Genomic DNA, 23,297 nt, shown 5'->3' with positions numbered 1-23,297 from the left:
TCACATTAGAAATCCCTCTTCATCCAGGACAGGAGTTCCGACATATGAAGAGACCAGTGATGGACAAGCATATCCAGTTGTGCCTCAGCTTACAGCCTCGAGGTGGACAAGGGAGAAAATGTCAATTGGCATATCACTAAATATTGCACCACCTGTTTATTGATAAAACAAAGTAAATTAATCATGCTCTTATTGTGGTGTTTATTAGAAAAAACATTTTAGAAGGATAACTTTGGCCGCTATACATGCATAATTGTGACCAGAACGTAGCCAAAGCTCCCAGTATACACCTCGAACAGATGGCTATGTATTCCAGTTTATAAGAATATAGCGTGATACATTGGCAACCTCAAACCTGTAACCCACCTGAGACCTATCAATGTGGGCATTTGTATATGTAATGGGCCTTATGAATCTTTTCATTGATGCAACATCCCTTACTACTGCAAATTATTCATGTAGAAGGCACAAAGTTTTTTCTATCCCAGTTAATTTCTGTGTAATATACGAGTCTCCAGGAGCAACTCTTTGATGCAGTACTCATCTACATGGGAGAAGAGCAGTGTCAATGGCGTTACACCCCCACAAAGCTGCAGGATTGGTAGGTAGTTTGCAAAAGTCCTGCTCTACTGAAGGGTACACATACAAGAAACCTGCTATATAGTGCCTTCATTTTAGCAGGTGTGTGGGGATGCATGACACCCCTTTAGCTCTGATATCAAAGTGAGCATCGGCAGACAACCCATTTAATACAAGCAGTCCTATATTCTTGTCATCAATGCATTGTGGTATCATAGGAGGTAAAATGTTACATTCTCCCATTTTAGCTACCTGTCCTTAATAGTGATGAGTGAACGTGCTCTGATAAGGAGTTATCCAAGCATGCTTGTGTGCTAACCGGGTGCCTTCGGCGTACTTAAAAAATATGCTAGAGTCCCCACGACTGCATGTTTCGCGGCTGTTATGCAATCAATGCATGTGTTGTGGCTGTTGAACAGCCGCGAGACATCGAGCTGCGGAGACTCAAACATATTTTTCAAGCACGCTGAAGACACTCGACACAATTTGCATAATGCCTTACGCGAGCATATTCGGTTATCGCTAGTACCTTGATTATTTTAGAAGTCACCTAGCATCTAGCATCCCAATCAAATAATTTCAAGATCAAATTAGGTTTCATGCTTTCTTATTTATTTATAGTGACTGAAATAATGCCAATATCAACTCCCCTACAATAAAAAAGTGACATTAACACAAATACCCAGATCTAACACAAAGCCAAATATTCCTAGTAGTGAACACATTTAAAGACAGACAGTGCTTCAATACTAAAACATGTGGACATGTAAACAAAAAAAACAAAAAACAGCTTGAATAATGTAGTTCTATTGTACATGGTTCAACAGCGTCTGTGACCTTCTCAGCAGCGGTTTAAATGAAGTAGTCCAATGATGGCGACTGGGTGACATACTATAGGGGATAACATGCCCTCCATGACAGAAAAGAACTGAGAAAGTCGCCTGTTCAGAGAAATCTTCAGCAGTGTCTTTGTGATGGAATTCCTGGAAAATTAGGACTCGCCACAAGAGGCTAGCTGCAGCCCTCCGTACAGTAAAAACTGTATCTAATCTTTATACCTCCAAGCCTAGCCACCCAGTTCAGTGCCACAATGAATCTGAAAATTAGAAACCAGTGTTTTCTTCTCAGAAGAATCAGCCATAGTATGAAAACAAGATGACCTGGATAAAAGAAAGAAAAATGTCAAACATTAACAATTTGCAGTCTTAACGCCCTTTAATAATACCCATTTATCCATCATTATGACATTAGACTCAATGCTGCATCTTTACGCTTTCTAAAGACAAAGCGCACTGACAAGTAAGTGAGACCACTATTGTTCATAGACCAATTAATTTTGTATACTGATGCACGTTGCTGCATTACCTCACATGTCGGCTTCAAATTGTAAGTCAAGAGTGAGAGAAAACTTCAACACTAAACAAAAAAGAGCAATTATACTTTTCAACACTCCATAACAATTCATATACTGTGGGATTATTGTGTAAAACTAAAAGACTTGTCATATTTCCACCCAGAGCAATAAAAAGTTCATTATGTACCAGGGATCCATTTTTAAAATCCACTTCATGTTTTAAATGGCTGCCAATTTCACTTTCTCCAGTGAAAAAGCTAAAATTAATTTCAACTTCCATATATCCTATACGTTTCTATGGAGAGTGTCCCACTCCAGTCTCCTGAATAACAAGGTTATGTGACCACTGCAGAAAATCAGCCCCTGATCAGCTGCGGCTTACACAATTACAGGGTTTCTTCTATTGAGACAGAATTGTTGGCTGATTGTGACCACTGCAGTCAAGTAATTAGCCGTATGTCAGAAAACGGTCAGGGTTCAATTATACAAAAATTGTGAAGGTCACGTTTTGTGTTATCTTCTAAAATCTACTGACACGGCAGATCACAAAGACCTCCACAGCCCAGCTATACATTACTAAAGCTCAAAAATCAGACGAAACCTGATGGGAGATTTATGAATCATACATGGTCTGCATTACTGCAACTGTTTATGTTATACTCTGAAACGTCGCATTTCACAGATAACATACTTTGAAAACCTGACTGGAGACTGTATCTCGTATAAACTCTGGTCCAAGGCATGTGCCCAGGGGCTTCCTCCAACCCCACTTCCCTACACAGGTATGTCCGTTTACAGGTGGGAGACCGGTTAGTCAGAGCAGTGAGAAGCCAACAAACTATCATCTGAAACACATGCAGCAGCATTTCAGAAAAATCATATATTGAAAAGCTGTCCGGGACAATTACAGAACAAAGCATACACATCTGCAATAAACAGCAAGAATCTGATTCATGGTGCTGCCCGTTCGGGCAGAATGAATCTTCTGTCAGCTTCACTTTTAGATCCGAGCAAATATTTAAAGGGGTTGTCCACTATTCAGAAAACCTCTTCTCAATTCCTGTACTTCCTCAATGTAAAATAACAGCCAGTAATCCCCTCCGGTAGGCGTCGTTCCAGCGTGGACAGGACTGGCTCTCTATAGCCAACCAGCAGCCACTTCACTCCCTTCCTTAGGATAAAACTGACAGCCAGATGTCCCATGGATGCCTATTACGTCAGTAGGAAGAGACAGTGAAGTGGCCACTGATTGGCTGCCAAGCTAATGAGACATAACGCGAGTCCCGGGAGACCAGAAACCGATATCAATAGAACAGCGGCCGCATCCGATGCAAGTAAAGCCATTATTTGACATGGGGGAAATATTGAAAAGGGTTTATCCACATAGTGTACAACTCATTTGAAATGATCAACAGAGACATGTATTAGTTTGCAACGCAGATGTGTGCAGGAACTGCAAGAAATTACATGCAGTTCTCAGCCTTAAAACTGGCATGAATAATGCATACTTTTCTTTTCCCACAGGTCTTTGAGATAAGGAAAAAATGAAAATCACTCTCATATGCACTTACATATGAACTAACAATGGATAGTGTGCGGTTCACACGGACTACACACAGACTCATAATATGCTCTGCTAAACCCAGTGTATTAAAAAGCAAACTTTTTGACATTAAAACAAACAACTAGACTATTACCCATCATTTGAAACTTGTGTACTTTTAAACCTAACATACCGATAATCCATCTGCTCTCATATTGCCTGAGGCACAAAATGAGCTGGAGGAGGTGGTGCTGCAATGTAGCTCACTTGGTGGATGTGACCAGGATTTACAGGGTTATGAATCCGAGGAGAACTGCTGAAAGGGGGGCTTACAGGATGCCAGGGTCCTACATAGTGATACGTAGGTACAACAGACATACACGAATCAAAGCCACTTATAGGAGGCTGGTTATATGGGTCAGGAACAAAGGGGTAATATACTGGTCCTGGTGGTGGAGGCAGGGATTCCACATTCGGAAACTGACCTATGATTAAGGAAACTAGTGTTAATGGATTTTTGTAAGAAAGTACAATGCTTCTGTAATAAGTCTATAAATTATTAGAGGAAGCGTGCATTCACTCGACCTCATCAAAGTCAGTCTTCTGGCTGCAATGCCTGACTCCTCATACCCTGACCTTAAAGGGCATCTGTCAAAAGCGCCAAACTGTTTATATGGTCATGTTGCTCTCTGCATAAGTTGTGGAAGACATTTTCTTTCAATCTGTTGCTCAGCGACTGAAAAATCGTTGGATTCATTTGTAAATAATGCTCAAGTGCCTTTGGCATCTCAAGGCACTTCCTATCCTCTGCCACACTTTCTCCATTCCTCACCCAGCCCCACTTTCCGCTGCTTGTCTGACCACTCACTGGCTTGACTACATAGCCAGTCACAGGGCAACAAATTGCATAAGTAAAAGGTATGGATGACATGATCTTTTAGAGAGCAACATAACCATATAAAGAGTTTTGGGGAGGATCATTCTGACAGATTCCCTTTAATCCACAGCCACATGGGCAAATATGAAGCTTATTTTTTTGAGGTGAATAGTAGTAGGACCCGTTGTGTGAATAAATCCCATTTCTCTAGGTCTAGTGCAGTATAATTGTTGACACGAAAAGAAATATATACTTTATGTTTACACATATATTACAATAACTTATTGAGGCACTGCTGGATTGATGGGGTAAGTAGTATAGACTTTCTACAGATCCGTTTCCAGTCTGAAAGGAGAACACTCACTGCTTTGGTCTCACAGATAAAAACTTCTTTCATGCCCTTATGACTCATCATAAAGGTCTCCAAACTGAAGTTACACTTTAAAAAACTGAAAAAACAGTTTTATATTTAAAGTGAACCTGTCAGCAGGATTGTGCCAAGTAGCCTACAGACAGTGTCAGGTTGGCACCATTCTACTGATTAAAATGATACCTGGTTTGATGAAATCCATCTTGTGGTTGTTTAATCTTTATTTTCAGTTTATGATATGCTCGTGCTAAGGGGCGGCTTTATGTCGTCCTCTGATTAAGCATTCATCAGTATGGCTTCTGTCAGATCACTGATCCCTCAGTGATCTGCCCCCTAGTGTAGGCTGGTTTCACACTTGCGTAGGGTATAGCTGCGGAGGGCTTCGTAGTTCCTCCGTTAAGCCCACCCACTGCCGCACTTCTTCCATTCAGCTCCGCCTACGTCCGCATACATTTGCATGGCCTGCGTACCAAATGTTAAAGATAGGTACGCAGGACGCATGCCGACGTAGGCGGAGCTGAATGGAAGAGGTGCTGCGGTGGGCGGGGCTTAACAGAGGAACTACGCAGCCCTCCGCAGCTATGCCCTACGCAAGTTTAAAACCAGCCTAACAATGAATAATATATATATATATATATATATATATATATATATAATATTCATTGTTAGGCTGGTTTTAAACTTGCGTAGGGCATAGCTGCGGAGGGCTGCGTAGTTCCTCTGTTAAGCCCCGCCCACCGCAGCACCTCTTCCATTCAGCTCCGCCTACGTCGGCATGCGTCCTGCGTACCTATCTTTAACATTTGGTACGCAGGCCATGCAAATTAGGCGGAGCTGAATGGAAGAAGTGCGGCAGTGGGTGGGCTTAACGGAGGAACTACGCAGCCCTCCGCAGCTATTCCCTACGCAAGTTTAAAACCAGCCTAACAATGAAATATATATATATATATATATATATATATATATATATATATATATATATATTTATTATATTAAAAAAAAAAAAACACCTACATTCTGCAGGCAGGCGCCAGCCCTGCTGCATGATTGCACCTATAATGTGTATTTAATTATTGTTTTTGATGGTATACATACATTAAAAAAAGTCTGTAAACGGCGCCGGCCGCGCCTGCACAGTAGCAGCTATCGGTGATCCAATAGCAGCTACTGTGCAGGCGCTGGCATCTTGCTAGAGAAAAAAAAAAAAAAATTGCCTCCTCCAAGATGGCACCGGATCGCCGATAGCTGCTAATGCGCTGGCACAGCTGGCGCCATTTTCAGACTTTTTTTTTTTAATTTATGCATGCCATCAAAAACAATAATTAAATACACATAGATGCAATCATGCTGCAGCGCAGGCGGCGGGGTCTGCCTGCAGAAGGTGATTTTTTTAAATTAAAAAAAAAATTATATAAATATATATATATATATATATATATATATATATATATATATATATATCTCCTAGTGGCAGCAGCATACACCCATGGTCTCTGTGTCCCCCAATAAGGCGAACGAGAAAAAAAAATAAAAATATATATATATATATATATATATATATATATATATATATATATATATATATATATATATATATATATATATATATAAACACATACATACACACACAATATTCATTATGTAAACTATTGAGCAGGTCAGTGAGAGATTAGTGACCTGTCAGCAGTCTTTGCTATGAATACCTAGTCAGGGCACCACATGATGACCCCCTGCACAGGCCGCCCCGGGGCATGAGCATATCATTAATTCAAAAAACTGAAAATAAAGCTTAAAAAATAAGACGGATTTCATCACCCAAGTTATCATTTTAATCAGTATAACAGCGCCAACCTAACACTGTCTGTAGGTTACTCAGCAGAGTCCCTCTGACAAGTTCCCTTTAAGAGCTAATTTACTGGCCAAGTAAGAGACAAACAGAAGACATTCTAAAGATAAGATGAAGTTATATTAATACAATGATGATAGTAAAAGTTCAAGTAGTGTTAAAAGTGTCCTTGGCACACACAACTACGAAATATTTGGCATGTGCAGTGTGTTAACCCTTTTTGATATAAAGTGAAAAATGGACTCTGCGTTCAGTTTATTTAATACAAAAAGTATATCAATTGTACTTACCCCCAGTTTCTAGTGTCACAGGCCGGCTATCATTGTAAACTGCAGGCACAGACTGGTCAACCAGGGGAACGGGTTCTGGAAACCCTTGGTATGGTTCAACGTGTGATGGAGTTGGTACCTGTTGCACATATACCATAGGGTGCCAAAAGCTTTGATGATAACACTAAGAATGCAAATGAAAAAAAAAAACAATATAACAATCTACCATTACAAAGTATCAGATTTTGAACACTTTACTTTTGTTTGCAGCTTAAGTTGACTGAAAGCTGGCAGGTCCTGGGAGGAATAAAGTTAGTTTTCTACCTGGTGCCACACTTGCAGTATGGTGGCCGGGTACCTTACTAATGCTATTAATCCTTTATCTGCAAGTTAATAGGAGTTATCCAACATGACTGGTTCCCTTTAATATTTCAATAATGGCTGCATATTTTACTAAGCAGTAAGTTGCTAATATACTTATTTTTATAAGCATTACCTGACACTATCTACGAAGATGGAAATAACCCTTTAACCCCTTGCCAAAGCAGACAAAAGTTTATGTTTGTACTTCTCCCTCTTTTTCCAAGAGTCATAACATTTTATTGTTTTATAATAAATTACCAAATTTAAAAAAATATTTGCAAGTAGTGAAAATATTTCAGAGAATAAAAAAAATTTTGTGTGCCCATTTTCCAAGACGTAACTTTCTTATTTTTCTTTCAATAGAGCCATTTGAAGGCTTGTTTTTCTGGCATTCGATTTTTTTTCCACCACTATGGGTTTTACCACATGTCATACTTTTATATTTTGATAGACTGGACTATTCTGTACACAGATATCAAATATGTTTTTTTTCTTATTTCTTTATTTTTAATGAGGGGAAAAGGAGATGGGAAAATTAGCATTTTTACGTTCATTAATTTGTTTTAGTTTTTATGAATTGTATTTGAATGCATTACCTCTAGCTAAAATATTTATATACAGTTGTGGCCAAAAGTATTGACACCCCTGCAATTTTGTCAGATAATACTCAGATTCTTCCTGAAAATGGATTGCAAACACAAATTCTTTGTTATTATCTTCATTTAATTTGTCTCAAATGAAAAAACACAAAAAGAATTGTCCTAAAGCCAAATTGGATATAAATTCCACACCAAACATAAAATAGAGGGTGGACAAAAGTATTGGCACTGTTCGAAAAATCATGTGATGCTTCTCTAATTTGTGTAATTAACAGCACCTGTAACTTACCTGTGGCACCTAACAGGTGTTGGCAATAACTAAATCACACTTGCAGCCAGTTGACATGGATTAAAGTTGACTCAACCTCTATCCTGTGTCCTTGTGTGTACCACATTGAGCATGGAGAAAAGAAGGAAGACCAAAGAACTGTCTGAGGACTTGAGAAACCAAATTGTGAGGAAGCATGAGCAATCTCAAGGCTACAAGTCCATCTCCAAAGACCTGAATGTTCCTGTGTTTACCGTGCGCAGTGTCATCAAGAAGTTTAAAGCCCATGGCACTGTGGCTAACCTCCCTAGATATGGACGGAAAAGAAAAATTGACAAGAGATTTCAAAGCAAGATTGTGCGGATGTTGGATAAAGAACCTCGAATAACATCCAAACAAGTTCAAGCTGCCCTGCAGTCCGAGGGTACAACAGTGTCAACCCATACTATCCGTCGGCATCTGAATGAAAAGAGACTGTATGGTAGGAGACCCAGGAAGACCCCACTTCTTACCCCGAGACATAAAAAGCCAGGCTGGAGTTTGCCAAAACTTACCTGAAAAAGCCTAAAACATTTTGGAAGAATGTTCTCTGGTCAGATGAGACAAAAGTAGAGCTTTTTGGGCAAAGGCATCAACAGAGTTTACAGGAGAAAAAAAAAGGCATTCAAAGAAAAGAACACTGTCCCTACAGTCAAACATGGCGGAGGTTCCCTGATGTTTTGGGGTTGCTTTGCTGCGTCTGGCACTGGACTGCTTGACCGTGTGCATGGCATTATGAAGTCTGAAGACTACCAACAAATTTTGCAGCATAATGTAGGGCCCAGTGTGAGAAAGCTGGGTCTCCCTCAGAGGTCATGGGTCTTCCAGCAAGACAATAACCCAAAACACACTTCAAAAAGCACTAGAAAATGGTTTGAGAGAAAGCACTGGAGACTTCTAAGGTGGCCAGCAATGAGTCCAGACCTGAATCCCATAGAACACCTGTGGAGAGATCTAAAAATGGCAGTTTGGAGAAGGCACCCTTCAAATATCAGGGACCTGGAGCAGTTTGCCAAAGAAGAATGGTCTAAATTCCAGCAGAGCATTGTAAGAAACTCATTGATGGTTACCGGAAGCGGTTGATCGCAGTTATTTTGGCTAAAGGTTGTGCAACTAAGTATTAGGCTGAGGGTGCCAATACTTTTGTCTGGCCCATTTTTGGAGTTTTGTGTGAAATGATCAATGTTTTGCTTTTTGCTTCATTCTCTTTTGTGGTTTTTCATTTAAGACAAATTAAATGAAGATAATACCAAAGAATTTGTGTTTGCAATCATTTTCAGGAAGAAACTGAGTATTATCTGACAGAATTGCAGGGGTGTCAATACTTTTGGCCACAACTGTAGATATATATAAATATTTATTTCCAGAGAAGTGCCAGATGGAGTCGATACCAAGCTTACATGCAGCGGCAAATAGAGGTTATTAAAAGGAACCTGTCAGGTCCCCCGTGTGCCCAGAACCACCAGCAGTCGTGTTTGCATATATAAATCCCCTGCATAACAGTTTCTGTACTACATTACACACACACGCAAACAGATCTTTAGAAAAAGTATTTCTAAAGTACATTTATGATATGTAAATGAGGGCTTTGACTAGTCTATTGAGTGTTCGTGTCTCCAGACTAGTCAACCCACTTAGATGTCATTACGCCCTTGTGGGCATGATAACGTACAAGTGCCGGCATCATCACTGGTGCTCTACTTACCTTGCGCATGCATGCAGCTTCTTTCACTCACTGCATTCATCCTGTGAAGCCGGGTACACACATGCCGGCTTCAGAGAGGCGCACTGCACATGATTAGAAGTGCAGAAAACTGATCGGCTCCAGCTAGCTTCATAGCTGTGTCAACAGGCTGTAAAGCAGAGACATTCTCACCCTGCGCTCTTATTAACCTAGGCAACAAGCTATACACTATACAACTGCAAATCACTCTGTTCTTGAAAAAGGAGAGGAATTTTAATAAGGGACAAATTACAAAAGTTACTTGTTTTACAGGCATTTTGTAATTTTACCATTTCTAAGGCTAGCTTCACACTAGCGTTTTGGGCCACAGCGCATGGCCATCGCTAAGGCTGGTTTCACATTAGCACATTTTCAGCGCGCGCACGGCCGGGGGTAGCTCCGCCCCCGATCCGGCTCTCTGCCCGGCGTGCCCGCCCCTTGCTTGTAGCGCCGCCTACTAGCGGACAGCGGCGCCTGCGATCGGCGCACCCTATCTTTAGCATAGGGTGCGCAGATCGTGCGCAGGCCGTGCGCTAGTTGCGCTTTGACCTGCGCTGCGCACTTTTGACGGTGCGCCGTGCGCGCCAAAATCAAACTTTTCGGATCCGAAAAGTTTGATTTTGGCGCGCACGGCGCACCGTCAAAAGTGCGCAGCGCAGGTCAAAGCGCAACTAGCGCACGGCCTGCGCACGATCTGCGCACCCTATGCTAAAGATAGGGTGCGCCGATCGCAGGCGCCGCTGTCCGCTAGTAGGCGGCGCTACAAGCAAGGGGCGGGCACGCCGGGCAGAGAGCCGGATCGGGGGCGGAGCTACCCCCGGCCGTGCGCGCGCTGAAAATGCGCTAATGTGAAACCAGCCTAAGCCCCACCCCCTGCCCGCCCCCTCCAGTCATCTCCGCCTAGTACCACACACGGCTGCATGCGATCTGCACACCCTCTCTTTAGAATAGGGTGCGCTGACCGTGCGCTAGAATTTTGCGTGCGCTGCGCCCTTTTGACTGTGCGCCTAATGCACCATGTTGCATTTTGGTGCACTTGGAGTACCGTCAAAAGGGTGCAGCGCACCCATGCTACAGATAGGGTGTGCAGATTGCATGCAGCCGTGTGCGATACTAGGCGGAGATGACCGGAAGGGGAGGGCAGGGGGCGGGGCTTATCGGCGGCCGTGCGCTGCGGCCCAAAACACTAGTGTAAAGCTAGCCTAAGTGAGACCTGAGACAGCCACTTTCAGACCACCCATAAACATTGTGTGGTCCAGCTCCTACTCTGCAGTGCCTTTCAGAAATGTCATTGCATAGTAGCACACTGACACGTGATCTTCAAGCTGTGGGAGCAGGGACACAGCTGGAGTCCTCGTAGGGAATGCACAGACTGTATTAAACCATCTCTGTTTTTGCCATCGCTGTATAGACAATGCTAAAGTAGTGCTGTGTGATCAGCAATTGGAAGCACTGACGTCCCTTCCTCTGGGCTCAATGGTCATGTGATCGCTGAGTATATGCAGGGAACAGTAGCTGCTGGGAACATAAATGCCATTATCAATCCACATTGCAAAATTATATATAGGAGGGGGGTTCTTGGGGCTAAGAGATCTGGCACCAGATTATGGAAATTGCCAACCGTTTTACCCTCAGTCATAAAACCCCAGCTCAGCCATAAAACCCCAGCTCAATGGACCCATACTACTACAGTACATAGTAGCTTGCTAAACCACAAGTTCCCAGGGTCAATCCCCATCCAGAGCCCAATCAAATTCCAGATCAACCCTTATGCCATTTCATACTGAAAGAAAATCATCTCATATAATTCCTTCCAAATACCATCTCAAAGGATCCCCCCCACAACTATGGACAGCAGTAACACCTCAGACTCGTGAGTGTCCCAAAGCAGCCAAAGTTCTTTCAATTCCTTCCTGAAGAGCAAGTACCCACAAATCGATCCCTATAACGTTCAAAATCCATTCCCGTATTCCAATTTGTGATGCATCACACCAATACCCCCATTCCTCACCACAAAAGCCACAATTTCCCTATTTAGCTTCATGCTTGCCCCTAATAATCCCTTTTTAGGATCACACCAAACTCAATTTCTTCCTTAGGACAATATCTGACCAGACTGTTAAAATACCCAGAGAAGATATCCACAATTTAAAGGGAACCTGTCACCCCCCCACAGGCGGTTTTAAGTAAAAGAGCCACCTTGTGCAGCACTAATGCTGCATTCTGTCAAGGTGGCTCTTTTATTTAGTGTCCCTTCCACCACCAAAATAATCGTTTTTAAAATTGGTCAGACATACCTGCCCCCCTGACAAATATCAGGTATGTCTGACCAATTATAAAAATGATTATTTCTGCGGTGGAAGGGATGCTAAATAAAAGCCACCTTGACAGAATGCAGCATTAGTGCTGCACAAGGTGGCTCTTTTACTTAAAAATGCCTGCAGGGGGTGACAGGTTCCCTTTAAGCAGATCAACATGGATATCACACATTAATTCCCTCACCGGCCTTGCCCTCAAATCATTCCCACCGATATGCAACACCAAAATATCTGGCATCCAATCCCAGGTAACAGTCTTCTGGTAACAGCTTGCTCTATACCATTCCTCTAAATCTCAACCACCAAATTATCACTTGTTCTCTTCCAAAACCTAGCTGCCTACCATCCGGCCTGACGTCAGCAGACCGTGCCCCCCCAATACCCGAATGAATGTCCAAAAAGCAATGTTAGCAAGGGAACGCCGCCTGCAAAGAACAGCCATAAAACAAAATTAAGCAGTTAACCAAACAAATGAAGTCCGTTAACACGTCCCCAATCAATGCCTTGTATAAGACAAATAACAATTTGAGCTCCATCTCTAATAACCTCCGGGTCCAAACCTCTGCTAGCCGCACCAATTAAGAATGAATGAGAAACATAAGCAGATGGATCAAAAACCAGTTCCTGCAATCTCTGCCTCAAAGCTGCTGGAAACGGGATAGATAAAAACCATCACCGTGAGAGCAGTGGGCCAACTCTGCCCGACCAAACCTGCCATTAATTCACGAAACTCCTGTTAGGAAAGGGGAGGCATGTGTGTTAAAATACATCAACCCTTCCTAACTGATCAGTTTTCGATCTCCAAACCCAAAAATCAACACCCCCAGGCCAACAGCTAATATCTTCTGCACACAAACCCATAGCCCTCCTTTTAGTAGGAGCAACTAACTTCGCCTACTCTCAAAGCCCCTAAAAATAAAAAAAAAAACTGTCTAAAAAAGTGCCAATGTTCTAATGCCCATCCTAACCTTTCCAAAAGATATTGGCCTAAGCTGATCATTCACCCCACCTCACCTTCTGAAACCTTTTAAAGCCTGCCTAACCAAGAAAAACTTTGGTTTTTAGTTGCAGATTAAGCGATGTACCAAAGGCAAGACCTGTAAAACAATCATCGCTACTGACCAACCCAAATCCTCCAACATCATATCTTTTTCTTATACATTACCCCAATACGCCACCCAGCGGTGCCATACTCGCAACTCCACTTCACATGAAGCCCAGGTTTGAACCGAAATAGATTTCCGAATCAAATCACCCAGCTCCTCTAGAGCCAGCTTCCATAATCGCGAAGGACATTCCACTCACAAGATTTCTGCTTCTGTTCAACATATGAAAAATAGAATTTTGGATCCTGGGAACAAGCAAAGCCAACACATATGCAATTAGCGACAACATAGAATAAAACTAATTCCCCAATCAGCCTGATTATCGGCAGAGATGAATCCGAAAGGCTATAATAATTGAACCCCCCACTCATGTTGGTCAGAATGAAATCTAATCCTAAACGCTCCCCCCACCCCATATTGAAACTGCAACAACTCCAATAAACCCAAATTTCTGAGAAAACCATGTTTCTTCCAGGACTGCGGCCATTCGCAAGCACTCCACTGACCCTTACAAAGAGCTCCAAAACCGGCGCCATCTGCCGCATCTCAATCAAAACGGTCATCAATCTCGCTCTGAATTAATGACCTCCTGTTGTAATGTTCCAAGACCATTTTCCAGATTAACAAGTCTTCCCAATGCTCCTTGTTCAAATGAAAAAATAATAATGCGGATCACTAACACAAGCCATCACCCCTGCCAATCTCTGACCAAAAAAAAAAAAAAAAACCTACCCAGAGGCATGATCCTACAAGCAAAGTTTAACCTACCTGACAGGGATTGCAATCCCTTCAACGTCACTTTACATAATCTGTGCAGTGTCACCTTCTTGTCTGAACAAGAACAATTTATCCTTGGGCAACAGACATTCCACCCACAATGAATCAATAAGAATATCCAGAAAACAACTCCGTACAAGGGCCCTTCCGTTTTTTCTTTTGCTTAAGGAAGCCCGAAACAATTTGCTACCCATAATAATTTTATTTCTATAGCGCTGATATATTCCACAGCACTTTACATTATAGAGGGGACTTCTACAGACAATAGACATTACAGCATAACAATAAACACATAGATCAAAACAGATATCCTACTCGCAAGCTTACAGTCTATGAGGAAAGAGGGGAGACACGAAAGGCAGATGGTAACAATTGCTTTCATTGATGCATGAACCGGATATCATCCCAAGTATGCAATAATACAGACACAGAGGGCTATTGAATGCATAAAGCATGTGAGAACATACAGTTGTGGCCAAAAGTATTGACACCCCTGCAATTCTGTCAGATAATACTCAGTTTCTTCCTGAAAATGATTGCAATCACAAATTCTTTGATATTATCTTCATTTAATTTGTCTTAAATGAAAAAACACAAAAGAGAATGAAGCAAAAAGCAAAACATTGATCATTTCACACAAAACTCCAAAAATGGGCCAGACAAAAGTATTGGCACCCTCAGCTTAATACCTGGTTGCACAACCTTTAGCCAAAATAACTGCGACCAACCGCTTCCGGTAACCATCAATGAGTTTCTTACAATGCTCTGCTGGAATTTTAGACCATTCGTCTTTGGCAAACTGCTCCAGGTTCCTGATATTTGAAGGGTGCCTTCTCCAAACTACCATTTTTAGATCTCTCCACAGGTGTTCTATGGAATTCAGGTCTGGACTCATTGCTGGCCACCTTAGAAGTCTCCAGTGCTTTCTCTCAAACCATTTTCTAGTGCTTTTTGAAGTGTGTTTTGGGTTATTGTCTTGCTGGAAGACCCATGACCTCTGAGGGAGACCCAGCTTTCTCACACTGGGCCCTACATTATGCTGCAAAATTTGTTGGTAGTCTTCAGACTTCACAATGCCATGCACACGGTCAAGCAGTCCAGTGCCAGAGACAGCAAAGCAACCCCAAAACATCAGGGAACCGAACCTCCACCATGTTTGACTGTAGGGAACGTGTTTTTTTCTTTGAATGCCTCTTTTTTTCTCTTGTAAACTCTATGTTGATGCCTTTGCCCAAAAAGCTCTACTTTTGTCTCATCTGACCAGAGAACATTCTTCCAAAACGTTTTAGGCTTTTTCAGGTATGTTTTGGCAAACTCCAGCCTGGCTTTTTTATGTCTCGGGGTAAGAAGTGGGGTCTTCCTGGGTCTCCTACCATACAGTCGCTTTTCATTCAGACGCCGATAGATAGTACGGGTTGACACTGTTGTACCCTCGGACTGCAGGGCAGCTTGAACTTGTTTGGATGTTAGTCGAGGTTCTTTATCCAACATCCTCACAATCTTGCGTTGAAATTTCTTGTCAATTTTTCTTTTCCGTCCACATCTAGGGAGGTTAGCCACAGTGCCATGGGCTTTAAACTTCTTGCTGACACTGCGCACGGTAGACACAGGAACATTCAGGTCTTTGGAGATGGACTTGTAGCCTTGAGATTGCTCATGCTTCCTCACAATTTGGTTTCTCAAGTCCTCAGACACTTCTTTGGTCTTCTTTCTTTTCTCCATGCTCAATGTGGTACACACAAGGACACAGGACAGAGGTTGAGTCAACTTTAATCCATGTCAACTGGCTGCAAGTGTGATTTAGTTATTGCCAACACCTGTTAGGTGCCACAGGTAAGTTACAGGTGCTGTTAATTACAAAAATTATAGAAGAATCACATGATTTTTCAAACAGTGCCAATACTTTTGTCCACCTTTTATGTTTGGTGTGGAATTATATCCAATTTGGCTTTAGGACAATTCTTTGTGTTTTTTCATTTAAGACAAATTAAATGAAGATAATAATACCAAAGAATTTGTGTTTGCAATCATTTTCAGGAAGAAACTGAGTAATATCTGACAGAATTGCAGGGGTGTCAATACTTTTGGCCACAACTGTAATGCGAGGAACCTGGCTATGTTAAAAAGTTTTGAATGGGCAACACAGAGATAGTTAGGTTAATGCGTTGAGACGGTAGGCCAGTCTGAACAAACGCGTTTTTAGGGCATGCTTAAAACGGAAGGGGATTAATCGTATTAACCTTGGCAATGCATTCCAAAGAATTGGCGCAGCACGTGAAAAGTCTTGGAGACGAGAGTGGGAGGTTCTGATTATTGAGGATGCTAACCTCAGGTAATAAGCAGAATGGAGGGCATCATCCAACGATAATCCCTTTAAAGCAGGGTATAAGCAGAGGATCAGACCCTACAGGAACACAGGTGCGTATGAAATAGCATGAACAAAATTGCAGGAAACAAAATAGAGGGGGGGGGAAATATCGCACTATCCTTTAAAAGGTTTCTTCTTTACTAAAAAATTAAAACATAGGGTTTGCAGGACGACAACAATTTCTCACCAACTGGTGCTTCAAGAGGTCCTTGTGTATAAATGATACAGGACGGTTAGTGCAATTTTTCCTTTACTTTTTTCCTCCAATGATGTATATGTATGTCACACAGCAATGAAATTCTGAGGTATTGATGATGTTAACATGGAAGCCAGGATTCTACTGAAGACTCCAGTCAGCAACATCTTCATACTGCTAGGAAATCCAGCCACTTGGAAGAAGAGAACGAAAAAATACAAGTGCAAAAATGGTGATGGTGCTCACTGTGATAATACCAAAATAATTTTCCCACAGGGCTTTAGATCTGAGAAGATTTTTTTTACTTTGAAGAAACAATCTATTTGTAGAGGATGATGGTGAATATTTTCTCCAATTGGCTAAACGGCATAGAAAATGAAAATATCAACCAAATACTACTTACTTGTAAGCCCAGGTTAAAATAATACTGTAGAACTTTTGTGTCTGAAACAATAAAAGAGCAACAGTTAGCAGCGGGAAGGAGAAATGGATTGGGGATGTTTTTTAAATAATAAAATTAGAAAGTAGGAACATTTTGATTTGTACCTCTTGGTAGATCGCTGCCACTAGGGTCACAAGAATAAGGAGGAGGAGGCAGAGGAATTGTACAGTCCCCCATGTCTCCAGGGCCAGGTGTAACTTAAACAAAAAAAAAACCTCAAACAGATTAGTAACTATAAATTTACACAATCTGCTCAACCCCATTGAGTTTCGTATGTCATGTCGTTCCTGTGCATCTTGCATCATGGGTGAGACAAAACTCGAAAGTCTCACTTTTTCTGCCCACCCACCAAAATCATTCTATAGGTTACTTTAAATCAGTCATTTTTCAAGGTAGATTTTTAGCAGTATTTCAGAATGGGTAGTTCAAGAGGCAGGGGTGGCAGATTACAGTAAAGAGAAAAAAAATGATTTAAATAAAATCTACCGGGCCGTCCAGTGGGAGCTTGTGATACTACGATTGGCTGTACAGCAGTTTGTGGAAGAACAGTGGAGGTAACAGTGGATGGAACACCCACAGCTGAACTTGAAGAGATCACGGTCGCTGGTGCAGAATTCACACAAGAGGTAGGTATAACAGATGAAACCTGAAATGAAGTGCAAGCTGCATATAAAATGCATTTGGAATGACCAGCACCGCATGCCCATTTGGATGTCAAGAAAAATTATAAATACATGGGGCTGGAAACATAACTGATATAGAAGGGCTCCCCCGCAATTAAGTAACAAGGTGAATTACTCCCATATATGATAGAATATACACAAACATGAAATCTCCTACTAAATATTTTATTGCTATTTAATTAAAATTATTAGAACTTAAATATAAAGTTAAATATATATTTATATTATCTAGTGAGGGCGATTTCAAGATACTTCATTTGGATGTTTTTGTATACATCCTTATTTGGATACTGAAAATGCTTTTGAATGCGTCTCAACTTCGTGGTCCTTAAGCAACATACTACATTAATTCATATAACATGTATGTTGGCTGATATATTGTACATAATATAATTTTTTTAAATTCAAAATTATTAGAATGGGTCAGGTTAAAAATTAGTCCATAATTATGTCCTACAGTTAAGATATTTTAACATCAATCTGAGAACAAAAGAAAAACCAAAAACTAATCTACAACAAGTTCTTGTTCAAAATCCAAGTACACAAGCAAAACCTCAAACTGCACAGTACCCTTGCCCTTTACTCCAATTGTAGCGAATGGCCAGATCAAATCATGCAAAAAAAAAAAAAAAAATTGGCCAATTACCAACCTTTTATATGCAATATTTAGTGCAAATGACATGTTGACAAATGAATAGTTTTTTTTGCAGACAAGCAAGTTATCACTTACAGACTAAAGTAAAGGGTACACAGGTCATCAAAAATAATAAAAAAAAAAAAATAGTGATCATAAGGGTTTTCATTTTTTTAATATAGATTTTAAAATACATTCATTAACATTTTATAAAGCAAATGTCTTAGCACAGACATTCTTGAAGGCATTTGGCACAAAATCCATCAGTTATGGTGTGTGAAATTCAAGGTCACCTGTTCTGAGAACTTGTAAGGATCATCTTGAGTAGGCAAAGGACGGGAGACTTCATCCTGCAGAGACTGTAAAAGATTCATAAAGTAACATTAGTGAAGAGGAAAAGAATGTGCAAAAGCGATGTTGAGCCCACAGTTGAGTGTGAAGATGGTCAAAACAGGAACAAAATAGAGTAGAAAGCACTTCGATTTAGGGACATCATGTCTTCCAATTAAAGAAACAAATAAGAACTTTTTAGATACGTATATACACAAAGAAAATGTGGTATCAGAAAATGATCTGTTAGTTTAAACCTTTTTTTTTTTAAAGATCTTTTTGACCTTGCAACTATGAATAGTTTATAGTTCTCAGCTACATTACAACTACAAAGCACAGTAGGTTTGTAGAAAAAAAAAAACATTATACAAAGAAACTTTAGGGTAATTATGTAAATATGTTGTTAATTATTCACTGTCAGTGGAAAATATTTGTTTTCATTTTTCTGCCAAAACCTAGCATGTGCGATAGCTACATAAAGTGACTTTAGTAGCAGGGACATAAAATATACTACATGAACAAAAGAATTGTGACACCTACACTTACAGCGCCAACTAAAAAAAAAAAAAAAAAATTTACGAAGAAAAAAAAACAATGTTTTGTCGCGGCAATAGCACAAAAAAAATGCTATAACAAGCTATCAAAACGACATATCTACCCCAAAATGGTATGAATAAAAATGTTGTCTCGGCCCGCAAAAATTAAGCTGTTGCATAGCAAAGCATCGAGCAAAAAACACCAAGGTTACTTACAGGTAGCCGGTTTTTCCAGAGCCCATGACGGCACACATGAGAGAGGGGATCCGCCCAGTCAGGACAGGAACCCTACTGAAGATAAAAGGGCGGTACCTCTCCCTCGCTTCAGTTGGTTTACAGAGCATGAGAGGCCCCCCGGGTTTGTACCAGGACTGTGGAGTCGGTAAGCCACAGTTGCGACTCCGACTCCTGGATTTTATCAGGCTCCGACTCCGGCTCCGACTCCTTCATAAATGGCCAATTCATAACAACAAATTTACTGTTGTAAAATATTAAACATCGTGCTTATTTAGTTTCTCACCATCATATAAGTAATCAGACCACTTAGAGCAAAAACTACATTTATTAGAATACAATTAGAATATAGCAAATAACTTTTATAAACTGTAAGTAAATATGCAATAAACACTTTTATGCAGTTAATAAGAAGAAATCTATAAATTTGTCCTCAGAAAAAGTATTGCCTCTGTCAGATCCTCCTTCATGGATGCCCTCAAATCTGATCTAATTATTTTGAGAGCAGAGAACAACCTCTCTACACTAACTTGTGTTGGTGGCAAAGCAGTAACCACTCGGGCAACATCTCTGACAATGTCAGGATACAGAGGAATCGCTTGTTGCACTGTTATTTTTGATGAACGGTCAAATTTCTCAATTTCTTTTAGTGCACATGAAAAATTCTGCTGAAATGTACTGGCTGTGTTCCTTGATAGGGATGACTCTTCTACTATGCGGGAACGCTTTGCACGGTCCTTGTGATCCAAATATTTTTCGAAATTAAATTCATCAGTTGATGATGAGGGTGAAGATGTGGCAGGACGACCAAATTCTTCTTGTTCCTCCTGACTGTTCTGCAACCCTTTCATCCTTACTGCTATTTCAAACAGAGCTTCTTTTCTTTTCCTTAGCTGTTGATCATCTAGAAGAATCCGATGCATTGGGTCTACATAAACAGCTGCCAAAAGAATGTTATTTTGTAATAGTAGCTCCTCTCTCCGTTTCATTGATGTAGCAATGCCACTTGCAATTAACCCTCCTCTTTGGGACAGGCGAAACATCAGGTTCTTCCACTCCTTTAAGAAAATACCTGGAGTTAAGTCCTCTGCTTGTAATTTTTTAGTCACTGTAAATGGGTGCTCTAGCAATTTTTCCAGCTCAGTCACCTGATTCCACTGACTTTCATTTAGCGTCAGTTGAGGGTTAGCCATGTCTACAAGAAAGGTTTTCAGTTCAACCAAGCGCTGAATCATTAAGTACTGCCCCATCGTGTGGCTTGATCAATAATTGCCCCTTTTCCAGCACGTCTCTTCAAAATTGAGTCAACTTTAGGGGTTCTGGCAACAGTAGCCAATTTTCTCACCTTGCCAATCAGTGCAGCAGCATGTCCTTCTTGCAGACTGTCTCTTATAGCCAGCTGTAGCGTATGCACAACACAGCGCATGTGATGAATGAAAGAACATATTGACACAGTTTCAACAAGATCATCTAAACTATCATGTTGCTGTTCATCTGAAGCAACTTCAGTTTGCTCCTCAGTTACAATACTGTGTTCCTCTATTTCAAACATTTCTGTGTCTGTGGACCCAGAATGTTCTTCTAGCTGCTGGTCACCATCATTACTCTCATTCATTAGCTTAATAGTACTTATCATATTTGAAGCATTGTCAGTTACGACACAAAGAACTTGCTCTTTTTTAAGTTCATAGTCTTGCAGAACCTTTTCCACCAAGACCTGGAGAAACTCACTGGTGTGATGAGCTTTGGTGTCTTTTACTGCCAATGTCTTGGTAACCATTTCATTTTTGTCACAAACAAATCGGACATTGATGGCAAAATAGTTCACTCTGTGACGTGTGCAGGCATCCATTTTAACCTCTTCGCGACCGCCCACAGTAGATAAACGTTGGTGCTTGCTGGGCTTTGTGCAGCGCCAACGTTTATCTACTGTCGGCGGTTTTGTGCCCCCCGGGACCCCCTCATACCTTATAACGCGGGGATCCCGGTGCACAATGCATGCTGGGACCCCCGACGTCATCGAGACCTGATTGGTTCAGGTCCTGATGACGTCGCGTCACAGCAGCCAATGAGAGAGCTCGCTGGGAAAGCTGCTTGTTACCCGGCGATCTCCCTCATTATAACGCGACTTCTCCTCTGAGCTCATGCTGACAGATGAGCAGAGGTGAAGCAGCGTTACAGTGTGACTAGATCGCTGCCTGGCACAGCTGATCGCTGCCTGGCACAGCTGTGTCAGGCAGCGATCTTGTCACACAGTAACGCTGCTTCACCTCTGCTCATCTGTCAGTGTGAGATCAGAGGAGAAGTCGCATTACTATGTGCCGGGCAGCGATCTTGTCACATAGTAACGCTGCTTCTCCTCTGATCATCTGCCAGTGTGAGATCAGAGGAGAAGTGGCGTTACTATGAGTCAAAAATACAAAAAATAAAAAACACAAAAATAAAAAAAAAGTAAAGAAAAAAAAAGCAGGTAGGCAGGCTAGGGGCTAGGGCTAGGGCTAGGGTTAGGGTTAGGGCTAGGGCTAGGGTTAGGGCTAGGGCTAGGGCTAGGGCTAGGGCTAGGGCTAGGGCTAGGGCTAGGGTTAGGGGTGTGTTGGGGTTAGGGTTGGAATTTGAATTGGGGGTTTCCACTGTTTAGGTACATCAGGGGCTCTGTAAATGCAATATGACGCCCGCAGACCATTCCATCAAAGTCTGCATTCCAGAACGTCACTACTTCCCTTCCGAGCCCCACCGTGTGCCCAAACAGTGGTCCCCCCCCACATGTGGGGTACCAGCGTACTCAGGACAAATTGGACAACAACTCTTAGGGTCCAATTTCTCCTGTTACCCTTGTGAAAGTCTTAGTTACTCACCGGTTAACGGTATTTTTCGGAGTCCATGACAGCACCACCTGAGAGAGGGGATCCGCCCTTCAGGAACAGGAAACCTACAGATACAAAAGGGCGGCACCTCTCCCACGCATCAGTTGGATTACAGAGCACAAGAGGACCACAATGGTTAATAGCAAAATTTATACACAGTGTTTTTTATACAACTATTCCTTACTAGTGTACATATAAGAGAAAGAAGTGCATATCCAAATTTAAACTACAAAAGGGGGGGGAATATACGGGTGCTGTCATGGACTCCGAAAAATACCGTTAACCGGTGAGTAACTAAGACTTTATTCGGTCGTCCATGACAGCACCACCTGAGAGATTTACAGAGCGTAATAACTATTTTAGGGAGGGACTACAGCCTGCAGTACCCTTATACCAAAAGAGAGGTCTGTGGAAGCACCCAAGTCTAGCCTATAATGATTATAAAAGGTGCTCGGAGAGGACCAAGTAGCCGCCTTACATATCTGGTCAATGGAGACTTCTGATCTCTCGGCCCACGAGGACGCCATGGCTCTGGTGGAATGCGCCCTCAGTTTTGCAGGTGCCGGTCTGCCCTTTGAGGTGTATGCAATTGAAATAGCCTCTCTAATCCACCTAGCTAGTGTATTTTTTGACACTCTACAGCCTTTCCTGGGACCTTGATGGGAGATAAATAGGGCATTCTCCTTTTTCCAGGGGTCAGTAACCGCCAGATATTCTTTAAGGCATTCTCTAACATCTAAGGTGTGTAATTTCTCTTCCTTCTCATTAGCTGGATTAGGGAGGAAGGATGGAAGGACTATTTCCTGTGTTCTATGAAAGCTAGAAACTACCTTCGGTAAGTACGCCGGGTCAGGTCTGAGTATTACCCTATCGTCCTTAAACTGTAAATAAGGAGGACGCCTAGATAATGCCTGGATGTCGCTTACTCTACGAGCTGAGGTTAGAGCTACCAGGAAGGCTACCTTGAGGGACAGGTTTT

General features: G+C 41.6%; 1 protein-coding gene across 2 annotated transcripts; it reads right to left on the bottom strand.

The window, feature by feature from the left end:
- Positions 1 to 1,169: 1,169 nt before the first annotated feature.
- On the bottom strand, positions 1,170 to 18,768 carry LOC141073624 (UDP-N-acetylglucosamine transferase subunit ALG13-like). Of its 2 annotated transcripts, XM_073560932.1 has the most exons (7): positions 18,648 to 18,767; positions 17,524 to 17,683; positions 17,142 to 17,234; positions 16,999 to 17,039; positions 6,860 to 7,022; positions 3,670 to 3,961; positions 1,170 to 1,739 (listed from the first exon to the last, which is right to left on the bottom strand). In XM_073560932.1, exons 1-6 carry the CDS (start codon positions 18,726 to 18,728, stop codon positions 3,687 to 3,689), a joined length of 813 nt encoding a protein of 270 aa, XP_073417033.1. In that variant the 5' UTR covers positions 18,729 to 18,767; the 3' UTR covers positions 1,170 to 1,739; positions 3,670 to 3,686. The 2 variants fall into 2 exon arrangements, with proteins under 2 accessions (XP_073417033.1, XP_073417034.1); XM_073560933.1 differs by lacking the exon at positions 3,670 to 3,961 and having other exon boundaries at positions 18,648 to 18,768.
- Between the last annotated feature and the right edge of the window lie 4,529 nt (positions 18,769 to 23,297).

This window comes from Dendrobates tinctorius, unplaced genomic scaffold (assembly GCF_039654945.1).
Source record: "Dendrobates tinctorius isolate UK_male_01 unplaced genomic scaffold, ASM3965494v1 ptg000309l, whole genome shotgun sequence".
Classification (NCBI taxonomy): Eukaryota; Metazoa; Chordata; class Amphibia; order Anura; family Dendrobatidae; genus Dendrobates; species Dendrobates tinctorius.
The sequence above is the reverse complement of the archived record's forward strand: the minus strand, read 5'-3'. Positions and strand labels throughout refer to the sequence as shown.

What these genes read in the sequence shown, in the direction of transcription:
- LOC141073624 (XM_073560932.1), bottom strand. Translation starts at nt 18,728, where the DNA reads ATGAATCTTTTACAGTCTCTGCAGGATGAAGTCTCCCGTCCTTTGCCT. An exon ending in TGGCAGCGATCTACCAAGAG is followed by an intron (nt 17,040 to 17,141) that starts GTACAAATCAAA and finishes TTATTGTTTCAG; the next exon opens with ACACAAAAGTTCTACAGTAT. An exon ending in ATTTTAACCTGGGCTTACAA is followed by an intron (nt 7,023 to 16,998) that starts GTAAGTAGTATT and finishes TTGCATTCTTAG; the next exon opens with TGTTATCATCAAAGCTTTTG.